Source organism: Leptinotarsa decemlineata, unplaced genomic scaffold, assembly GCF_025532065.1.
Source record: "Leptinotarsa decemlineata unplaced genomic scaffold, Ldec_3_MD MMD2_tig00000882_RagTag_RagTag, whole genome shotgun sequence".
Taxonomy (NCBI): Eukaryota; Metazoa; Arthropoda; class Insecta; order Coleoptera; family Chrysomelidae; genus Leptinotarsa; species Leptinotarsa decemlineata.
The window spans coordinates 21,775,779-21,787,812 of NW_027412556.1; the positions used below are offsets into that span (position 1 = coordinate 21,775,779).

Consider the following 12,034-nt stretch of genomic DNA (forward strand, 5'->3'; position numbering starts at 1 on the left):
AGGGCTTGAAACATAGAAAATATTCAACTAATGTAGAAAATACCAGAACAGCGATAAGCGCTCTCACCACAATCTATATACTATACTTGGCGTAAATCAATACTTTGGAACAGGAATCCACAGAAAAAGCAGTGTGTAAATAAATTCATTATAAATGCCTGAAAGGCGGAACTATAGAAAATATCCTATGTAATGTAGAAAATACCAGAACAGCGATAAGCGCTCACTCCACAATCTATATACTATACTTGGCTTCTCTCAATACTTTGGAACAGGAATCCATAGGTTATTCTTTGGTGTTTGGGTCTGAGAAACTTCGCTGAGTTTCATAGACGTTGCCAGACCACAACACATCAATGACACTACGCGTTCACGACAACACTCGAGTAACTCCGAACATCTTGTTAGATCACAACCAATAAACTTACACGATTTAACGGACATGTCAGAATTTCGCAAGATGCCTGATACCTACCACGACAACTTCTATCTATCCCGAAATCCAATGAATAATCGACGAAACCACGCATTATCGATACCAGTTTTAGATGTCAGGGTTGGCAAAATGACCTTCGGTTACTGCCCACCTTTCAAGGCAAATAGCAATTCGATCATGAGAAGAAGAATGTCGAGCTTGACACCTGAAGACTAGGGTTAATCACTTCAAATCATAACATCGAATATACGACCGAATTTCAACAAGTGGGTAGAACTATCAGCTGTGTAATGTTACTCCTATAATATCAGAGTCTATTTTTTCTAGGTATGATTAAGAGTCCCCGTGGTCACTTATTTCCCTATTACTACCACAAGAAAATCAAGAACACTGTATGCGGAATAAATCTTTGTACAGTCTTATTAGAATCAGAAAATAGAGTAAATCAGTTGTTATTTTCTGAAAAGGAACTCAGTGTTAGTGGCTGAGAATGTACGATATTATAGTTGTATTCGGAAGCTTCGAAGGTTAGTACAAAATTTAATGATTTTTAATGCATTCGCAGTACTCATTCGGTGAGACAAATTCATCATGTAACATAGTATCCACAATCATCTTCGGGTAATGACTCGGAGAGATGACTATTTATGGGCCTTCCAATACTTTCACTAATCTCTGCTTTACTTTTTCCGCTTCACTGGTTTATTGGGAGATGAGCGTTTGGCGGAAGTTGGCCATGTTGTGGTCAAAAACCACCTGATTTGCTGGTTTCCCCTTTCTGTCTGTTTCTTGTGCTCGGCAATGCGAACATTCAATGGCCTCTTAGTTTCACCGATATTGGATTTTCCGCACTCACAGGGTATCCGGTAAATGCAATTTTCGGAATCGCAGTCCACGTTTGGTGGCCTGGTTTCAGTTCCCAATGAGGTCACCGTTGAGTCCCTTGTTAGCAGGTATTTTCATGGACAACTTGTAAAACACACATATCCTGACACATTTCATTCTGGTTCAGATATGTGGATGATATCTCGCTATTACAAGAACCAATAAAAAATTAACATCTATAGGAAAAACACTTTCACGGACTGTACAATACCTATGGATCCTTTCAGTCCATAATAACATAAATAATCGGCAAATTAAGATCATAAATCAGATAGCATATAACAACCATATATCCGCCGCCAACTCAACTGAAAAAATGATCTTCAATAAGAATCAAAAATTGATCAAGAACGAACTATACCTAAATCATGAAGAACCTAAGAAATATGCTAGCATGGGCTATTCGAGAAAGCTCTCTAAAAAGAAAAAGAACTATTTTTTAAAACATAATTACGTCATTTGCTAATAAACATCGGGCATATAAAGATTAGAATGAGGTGACTGTCCAGCAGCTTATGCTGGACCGGGAGCCTGTATTATCGCAAAAAGTCAGCTACCATACACAGCTGAACCACACAGTAAATAAAGAAAACATGAAAATCATTCATACGTGCAATAAAGAAAAGAAGATGAATTTGTTGGAAGCACTGGAAATAAATAAATTCTACAAACTATTAAGCTCTCCCCTTTTGAATTTTTTAATTTTGACAACTAGTTTAGGATCCAAACACCAGTTGGTAATCGTGATTATTATGAAAGATATAGTTATTATAGTTTTAATCAGTATTGGAATTGATTAATCCAGTGACATTTGTTATTTCAGGTGCCTATTATAGGTATCTGACCTTATCAGTGTATATTCATAACAAACTTGGTAGAATTTTGACAAAAAATTATTTTTTTATTGTATAATAAATATGAATTTCTACAAAATAAACAAGTCATCAATCGACAAATTTGAAAAACTAAATGGCTTATATTTAGTAAGTCAATTTCAACATTTCATTTTTTCACTTTTCATAGTATACCTACTGTTCGCGAGGCAATCTAGAAATGAAGAAATCCAACATTCTGACAGTTATTTGATATCCATATTAATTGTTTATTTCATTTTACGGCAAGGTAGACAATCTAATATTCTTCTTTCATTCGCCCATAATGATTAGCGTGAAGTGAGGTACAAACGAGGATATTTACTAACGTTTGCGACAATGTTAAACTTAGAATCGGTGAGCGCCCTCTGTGTGAATGTTTGAAGGAACTGATGCTTGGGTTTTGAACTGAAACCAGTTCTATGTGTCATTTCCTTATAGATAATACCACAATTTGTCTTCTGAAATGAGGAAATAGCGTCATATGCGTCATATTATTAGTCTGAAGTGAATAATTATTATCTAGAAAAGAGACACAACTCAAATAATGTCTTCGCTTGTACAAACGCTTGTAGTTAACCTTGTTACTATCTACTTGATGTTCACTTTGGTAAGGTTTCCAATGCAAAATATGCCTGCTCTGTGATCCTGCTTATCTGAAATAAAAGTAACACAAAGAAGACTGTTGTTACGTTTCAATTTAGCACTAGATCAAACTGCTCTTATGTGACCTTTCAAAACACTACGTTACCTTTTAAGATCTTTATTCAACGGATATTAACAATGTAATTAAGTTACAAGTAGATTTTATTCATTTAACATTATTCATTTAACATTCTATGGAATCTTCCGTTCCATAGAAAACCATACCTGAAATGTACAAGAATAAATGTATGCTCCCTGACTAACTGCTTTGACCAGTACTTACGCATTCTCCTATTGCCAATCGACGTTGGAGATCCGAAATTCCTCGCTAGGTTGAAATAGTTGTTATTGTTTGTTTCTCAGTTTACTTCGCCTATCATTTTTCAGCCGTTGTCTGCCTTATTCTCTATACCTTCCCAAGAATATTTCTTGCATAGATTGTTATTCATCACTTCCAGAAGGATTACTACATATTAGAGTCATATCGCCTGAAAAACAATACTAGTTAGCTCTTGTTTCTGAATACTATTTGATATTTTCGGTAAATATTCTGCATAAGATGAATGTTCAAATATTCGTACTGAATGGGAAAGATGTGACGACTTACCTTATATGTTTCTATTCCATCGCATAAATAAGGATTGGTAAATAGTTGAAAATAGGTTGGAGTGAATACTTTTGTAAACATTATAATATACAAGGTTAAGAGACAGCTGTTGGTTGACATCTGCCGAACTTTCGTAGTGTCGTTCCGTCGACTTACACCGAACTAGTTCTACAGTTGTTCACGGGTGAGGAATTGATCGGTTACTCAAGTTGTCAAGGGTTGTTTAAGGGTTGCATTGCTTTGAGAAGGAGTTTTGATGGGTCATGGACTTGTTGATATTGTCTCAAGTGGCTGTGGAGGAATTGATAGATTTATGATGTTGTGCACAGCGCCCCCTTGGTGCTTGTAGGGTAGGTTGGACGCACTGTGGCAACAACTGGTTAGCTGTCAGATGTGGCAGTCTCGGAGTACTCGGAAGTTGGCTTTCGATGAGCTTGGTTCGGAGTTCAAAGCGTACCATCAGACTGATTGTAGGATATATTTGGTTGTATTTGTGCCATCCTTCACGGGGATTATTTCTACAAGTCAGGATTGTATAGTGGAAGACTGATTGGTCATTTTGGTGTGGATATTTGCAGTCTGAAACTTAAGCTCTTTTGAGGATTTGTGGTGGTTACCGAACTCGTGCCAGGTGGAAGGATTTCCGAAATTAGGTATGTCTGAATCACTGTCGCATCTCTCATGTGGTCTTAGCTATGATATCACCTCTTCAATTCTACAACCTTCGTTTCTCGTCTCTAGATTCATAAGAAACAGAAGGCCCTCAGTCACTCATCAAGTCCCAGTAGGACTTCCGTGCAGAACACCGCACACGAAGAAACGTATAGAAAACCCCTTGGCCAGGGTAAGAATTTTACCATTAAATGTGTTTTTGATGATTTTAGTCATTTCTGATTCCATCGTTATATCTCAAATGAATATTAGTATTGAAGAGAGGTTTCAACACTCATTCAATTTTCTTGATTTTTTTTACGGGTTATATGGTTATACAGGGCACCCAATATACCAGGGGTATTGATTAGTCAAATAGTCCCTATTGAATGGGGGTTGAATCTCACCTTGTTTTTATCTGATTCTGATTGAGAATTTTCTTCCGTAGGGTTTTTTTTTTCTTCTCCTTTCTTTTTTTTCTTCTTCTTAAGTTTCTTTATCTTTCTGGATCTTATTTGGTGATCCATTACTGGTCCAGCTTGTCGTGCCCTACAGGGTGATCTATCTTGGTGGTGCTACAGGGTGATCCATCTCCGCCGTACTACAGGGTGATCCACCGGTGCTACAGGGTGATCCATCTCCGTCGAACTACGGGGTAGCCTAACACCATATACCGGGTGGCCCAAAAGGAGCACGCAAGTTATAATTGATTTATTTGAATATTTGTGCTATACTGAGTTATTTAAATGATTGTTTGCCCTTATGTTTATTGATACCTGTTGATATAGTGTTTGTTTATCGTTTATTGATCAAGACTTTGTTTATTGATACCTGATTGATATAGATATCTGTGAAACGGAAATTGAGGTATATTCTTCCTTTCACGATTACTGATTGACACCGATGCGCCTACGCCTGAGCTCACGCGACGCAAACGAGTTTGTCTTACCATCCGATACTAGTATTTACGATTTCCCCTACTCAATTTTCGTGGTAGTTTTATTCGACGTATTGTAGTTTTTTTTGAGCGTCGTTACTACCGTAATTTATGGCTGATTGAATTCGTGGTTATATACACCGCGCTCTTGTATTGATATTTGAACATCGCGTAGTAGTGTGAATATTGCATTGTTGTCTTAGAAGCGTTGTTGGTTAATCCATGTAAGTTAGGATTACTGAATAAATCATATTGGGGATCTTTATCTTTTATTTCCAATATTAATTGGTAAGTTATTGATATTGTGAGTTACTTAGGGTATCTGGAGGATTAAATTTACCTGGCGCCCATTAAGATCTATTTGAAATTTGCTAAGTTGTTTAACCCACTCCCGTCTCCACTGTTTAGCTTAGCCGCGGATACCCATCTGTCTTATTTGTTACCGACAGATGATTTAGTCTCCTCTTGTGGTTTGTGAGGTGACACTGTTCCTAAATAATACCAGAATTCAATACTCGATGAGACTTTCACCAACCAAGTTTCCATCTTCAGGAAAGGAAATAATCTGTTTACTTTATCTCTTGAAGACGCTCACTTATTTATTCTAGGCCAGAGGTTTCAGTTTTACCTTTAAATAACAGTGTGAGGCAGAGAGAGTTTTTAACTTGTTTATACTAAAGGGGAGTTCAAGTTTGTTTGTTGATGAATTTTCTAAAGTATCCAAAATCTAGTGATCACTGGTGTCATTTTCTGTTCGTAGTTCGAACAGAAAATGACGAGAATTATCGAACAACGAACTTGACCGTTACGAATATTTGAATTCCATAGAGGAATCATGTGAAGTCAGAAGACGAAGAAAATTATTGTCTGAGGAGTTATTGAAAAATGATTTTAAAGAACGAAAGGAAATGGTGAAAGAGAGGGTGCAGGTGAAAAAAAGTTTACTTCTTCTTGATTTTGGGGACAATTCGGAGAAATTGTCGCAATCCAGAGTATTTTTTCAAAGACAAATCACATGTTCTACAGAGGAAAATTCTTAATGTGCTCTAAGAGCAGTTTTTGTGCGAAAGTAGCGACTCACGTTGGATTTGAATCGCTGGAGATTAATTTCATTCGAAAAAGTTTATTCCACATGAACGCAGTTCTCCAAATGAAAGACTTCTTGATCTATGAACTTCTCTTGAAAGTATCTATGAACGAGACATATCTTCAACTATTCTTCGATGTTTCAGTCTATCAAGCTTGCAACTGATGTTGGTGTCTTCAATCAGATAACTTCTTTCTGGATAGAACCCAGCAACTTGAGTTTATACTTAGGGGCGGAGCTCTAAACATATGAACAATACTTCAAAGAAGGTCTGAGCTTCATAAACCATCAAAAGTTGATGATGTGCATACGGTTTCCTGGCACGAAACAGGGTTTCAAGCTTTTCAAAAGCACCTTTTGAAATTTTAGCGACATAATTGTTCCAAGACATATCGGCGTCCATTTTAACCCCCAACAAAGCAGAAAGCGGAATGGTCAGTCCTGACTTTATTTTATTTGGTTCGGCGACATTCATTTTTTGAAGAAAACCGATGTCTGGGTTTTCTTGACATTGAATTGAACCCGATTGATTTCACTTCAATTCGAAATCACTTCTAGATCCTCATCAAGACATGCAACCTCCTGTTACCGGTGAAGATGGGGGTCCGCAGCCGATGTCATGGAATTCAAATGGAATAACGACACGAGTGTGTAGTCGTCAGCAAAGCAATATATTGGATTCTTGTTTTTTACCAATGAGTCGTTGATATACAATAAAAAGAGGGTTGAAGGCGATATGGATTCCTGGGGAACAGCAGCGTTGATGGTAAAAGTATTCGAGAGATATCCATCGACCGCCACTTGTAGGAAGCGGGTTTTCAGTATGTTGAAAACCATAGCCACACTATGTTTTGATTTTTGAAGAAGTAGTACAAGTACGAGTATATGGAGGTTACTAGTACGAGAGTATAACATGATATCGAATTTGGTATTAGAGCACGAGCCGCCATAATTAAGTCGCAGTTGGGATTCCTGACATCATGAATGCGTTGCGTTGAGTAACAATATTCAGTTGATATCTGGTGAGTCGCGATTTTATTTTTGTACCAACTGACTGCAGCAAAATTTTTCTTCACTGCTGAGTAATGGTAACTCAACACGCATGCATGTGAGCTGCATTCTACTGCTTCACAGTGTATTTTGATTTTATGCTTTTACCTATGTAAGTGCTCTGTGAATTCCAAAAGATTACCTCAGTCTAGCTTGCTGTCGTTTCAGCTTGTCAGCACCATATTACGAAGACAATATCATTGGTGGGACGGTAGCCTGGTGGGTTGACGTGAGTTATTTGCTTCGTTCACTCAATCAACTGCTGTGTGAACCGGTGGTTCGAACCGCAAGGTCGGACTATCGATTTTCTCTTCCTATCGTCTAACTCGTGTTAGGATTGTCATGTTAAAAAGTAAGACCTCGTTAGTCTTTAGATCGCACAAGTTTCGACTTTTGAGAATTGTCGTTCGAAGGGGGCGACAGCTGTTTAACGAAAAAATAGGTTTTCACAGATTTTGTTTTATACTTACATTTCTCGAATACTTAGAATTGCTGCCAATACTTTCATGAAAAGTGTTTCATGAAACTATTGACTATTGAAAACTTTCTTGCTGATTTGTGTTTCGAATATTGTCCTTATACTGTGAGGTTTCATTTGTAAGAAACTTTTTTAGGTATTTGTTGGTTTAAAATTGTTATTATCCACATCTTGTGTTTAGTAACTTGATATAATGATGATAATAATATTAATTATAATAATAATAACCAATAATCAGCTACCCCACGGTGTGGGGAGTGATCATTGTTTGATAATGCTGGCGCGCCCCCCCGAATGTATCGGGGCTTCGGGGGATAGGGCCTGACCAGAGCACACTACGGTGGAAAAAAAATAAATAATAATAATAATAAGTAGGGATGTCCACTAACACCCATAGCCTTTGGTGAGTTGCGACACCACTTACCCGAACAACTAGTGCAAAACCGGACCGGCAGCCCAGGCGCACCCGGGAAGGAGAACTCTATTCCCCCTCCGGTGCCGGCCGTGGGTCCACAGGGCTAACCACCCGGTGGACCCAACACTTGGTTCCCAGTAATCAAGAAAGGGGCCCCCACAATCGACCCGCTCGGAGGGGTCAGAGGCAAGGTGGTGGGGCCCATAACGATGATTTGCCTACTGATGTCAACCTTGGCAATGAAAACGGACGCTTTGAGTGGACGCATGAGCTGAGAGATGCATTGCCACGAGAGTAGTGAGCCCGCGCGAAGAGGGTTCATGGCGAGATTGCATGCTCTGTGGTGTGAAACACATCCGGAGCATGCCGCCTTTTCCGCCTAAAACCTTAGGGATTTTGTATCTTATCTTCGGCGGCAGGACTATTTAGGTCCTTCCCAGCCTGCTAACGAAGTGGTAGAAGTGACAGTTCTACCAACCGTTGGCACGGCTGGAGAGGAGACTCGCATCATACCACCAATGGAGACGACAATCAGAACATGCAGGGCGCTCCAAAGGATTAAGCATCTGAAGCCACAAGATTAAGCCTCTGAAGCCACAAGAACTGGCTCGTTTGGATATGGAGGTTCACAGTGTTCTAACAGAAGAGGCTGATATCTGGCAAATCAACACCGCCGTGTAAAACGTCGTCCAATTGCTTTCCGAATCGGAAGGACGAAATCCCGGTTTTACGATTTGGAAGATTGAACGGCGTGTACACAAGATGGAGGCTAAGATCACGTTACAGGGCAGCCAATAGGCCTTTCACGCCCGCAGTGCGGCGAATAGCCGCCAATCTACGACGTATCCATCACACTTTAAGCCAAGGCGTGCTGCTGACCACCAAACTGCACTGCCTTGATAGAATACGAATGCTAGTGGCTACTAAGAAGTCACTGGTGAGGCGAGCGAGAAGTATCGCGGAAAACCTTAGGTTCCGCGAGAAACCTTCTCGCTTATTCCAAGAGCCTCCACGTATTATGGATAATCCACCGACCGCTGATCAGGTGGAATCCTTCTGGAAGGATATCTATGAACACCCGCAGCCACTAAACTTAGACACTCCAGCCCTAGCGCAGTTCGAAGCTTTCAACAGAGGCTTCGACAGCCTGAGCTCAATGAACTGCGCAACCCGGTAACCCCGGATGACGTTCGAAGGGCCCTTGTTGGTTCCAAGAACTTTGCTGCTCCAGGCCCAGATGGGCTGATCACTTATTGGTGGAAAAAACTACCAAGTACCCACCGCCATCTGGCCAGAGTTTTCAACGCATGGCTGGATGGAGAGAAGCTGATTCCGGATTGGTTTGTGGAGGGGCGGACCGTTCTCATCCCTGAAAGCGGAGATTTGTCGATTCCCAAAAATTACAGACCGATAACATGCTTGAATTCGTGTTACAAGTTATTTACAAGCATCTTATATACACGAATACTCACCGCAGTTGACCGAGTGTTCGAATGGATATATGAGCAGAGAGGGTCGAAGAGAGGAGTCGCTGGATGTTAAGAGAACCTGCTTTTCAATAGATGTGTAACACAGGATTCAGTACAATATAAGCGTAACCACTCTATGGCCTGGATCGATTACCGTAAGGCATTTGATATAATTTCGCATGAGCTCATCTTGCATTTGCTCAGATGCCTTGCGGTACCCGACAACATAGTGAGATGCATTGAACAACTGACACCACTTTGGCGAACTCGCTTCACCATAACATCTGGTCAAGCAAGAGTCCAAACATGGTGGGTCACTTTCAGAAGGGGTGTATTTCAGGGAGATTTCTTCAGTCCCCTTCTATTCTGCATCTCACTATTGCCATTATCCGTTGCGCTCAGAAATACTCAAGGGTATAAATGTGGCTTCCCCCCAGAAATCGGAGGCACAAGGTCACCCATCAGTCCTTGAGGGTGGTGGAGGAGTAGACGCATGCTATCGGTATGAAATTAGAAACAGACAAATGTGCAATGGTTCATCTCAAAAGAGTACGATGATGCGGGGACTACGGAGAGGATGTGCAGCTCGTAGATGGAAGCATCCTACACCATCTGGATGCCGGAGAGACGTATACTTACCTCGAGGTGGAACAACGCCACTCACAAGAGGTAACTGCAGTGGAATACTCTCTTCGCGGCAAGTATCAGCACAAACTCGACAGATCTGGTCATCGAAACTGTCGGGAAAGAACAAAGTTGCTGCAACAAATATGCTAGCCGTTTCAATCTTACTCTACTCGTTTGGAGTAGTGAAGTGGACTCGGGAGGAGCTGTATCAACTCGACGCAAAGACCCGAAAAATGATGCATCTCTATAGGAGTTTGCATCCCAAATCGTCCGTTTCACGGTTGTACTTCCCCCGACAACAGGGAGGCCGTGGACTTTTGAATTTGGAGTGTCTACATGACAGAATGGTACTGGATACAGCCCGTGAAGTCGTCAGGAGTTTGGATACCCTTCTCTGCATGGTCGGTGACCATGAGAGAGCAGGAATTGGAGCATTTCTCCTTAGGGCAGCTGCTCGAGCAGCTGATGGACTATGTATAGTTTTCGACTCTGAACGAGGTGACTACAACTCTGTCACCGAGTTGGAACCCGTTCCGCAAAAAGCTCAGATTAAAGCCTTACTTCTGCGGAAAGACAAGGATAAGCCAATGCATGGGGTCTTCTTCAATAACATCGGAGACCTTGGCTTATCGGAGTTCCTGACGTTCGCTTTTCTCAGGTTGAGTGGGCTGAAGTCGGAAACTGAGGGGTTCATCATGGCTTGCCAGGATGGTGTCTTCAACAACTTAGTCTATCGCAGTCGCGTGATGAGTATAGAGGTACTTGACACAAGGTGCAAGGCCTGCCGCGAGGCGTCCGAGACCCTAATGCACTTGCTATCTGCATGTTCAGCATATGCGGTCTCGGCCTATATCCATCGACATAACGCGGACCTAAGAGAGCTATATTACCATCTACGGCACTCTTACGGTATTGACGAGACACCGGTGTTGTCCTACGCTCCGGGGGATATTGAATCCGTTGTGGGGAACGGGAAGTGCCAAATTTATTGGAACTATTCGTTTCCCACCCTCAGGCTCATAAAAGCTAATAAGCCTGATGTAGTCCTTTTCGACCACCAGACCAAAACGATATTTGTCGTGGAGTTTTCAGCTCCTGGCGAGACGAATACCGTCAGAAAAGAGGAGGAGAAACGGATAAAATATCGAGATTTTCTCTTCGAACTCCGCAGACTCTATCCAGATCACTCTGTCAAGATGGTTGTTCTGATTAATTATTGGAGTCCTTGGTGGAATGATGTCCTCTCTACTATCGAATTTTAAAATCATACCGACTTGCCGCACTAAGGCAGAAATCTCAGCCACACAGATGAAGAAGGCTGTCATTCGGGGCTTCGGGGAATAGGGCCTGACCAGCGTACACTACGGTGAAAAAATAATAATAATGATGTGCACAGGACACATGCTTCACGGACCCAATGATCACTTATAATATTGTTTATTCAACAACAAAAGAATAAAAAAAACAATTGAGCATTACATAAATACCATGAAATAAACATAGGTACTCACAGAAGCAAGTGATTGCTTGTACGTGATTCGGTATCATCACATAAGCGCGAAAGCATTGTTTCAACTTCATTTATCTGTATAGAAATATCAACAGAAACCATCTCGATTGATATATCTTTCGATATATTCATCGAAATATATCCATTTGAAAACCTCAGATGTCTTCCACCTCCGATCAACAGCGTAACAAACAGCTACGAAACAAAAATAAAATGTTTGAAAAATCAACTCAATTCCAAACATGAACGTCTTTATAGGTCAAACTAATGAAAAAATAAGGGTGGGAATATGATCCAAAATTGCATGATGGCGCTCCTAGAGTCAAAATACTCCGGAGGTAAAGCAGCTGGCCAATCGGGTAGAG

General features: G+C 40.8%; 1 protein-coding gene across 1 annotated transcript in view; it reads left to right on the top strand.

The window, feature by feature from the left end:
* Window positions 1-629: 629 nt before the first annotated feature.
* Osi15 (DUF1676 domain-containing protein Osi15) overlaps window positions 630-12,034 on the top strand; it is a 50,667-nt gene continuing 39,262 nt past the window's right edge. Inside the window, exons 1-2 of the mRNA XM_074175215.1 lie at window positions 630-702; window positions 764-963. Of these exons, the coding sequence (XP_074031316.1) occupies window positions 927-963 (37 nt within the window). The 5' untranslated portion in view covers window positions 630-702; window positions 764-926. The remainder of the gene's footprint in view (window positions 703-763; window positions 964-12,034) is intronic.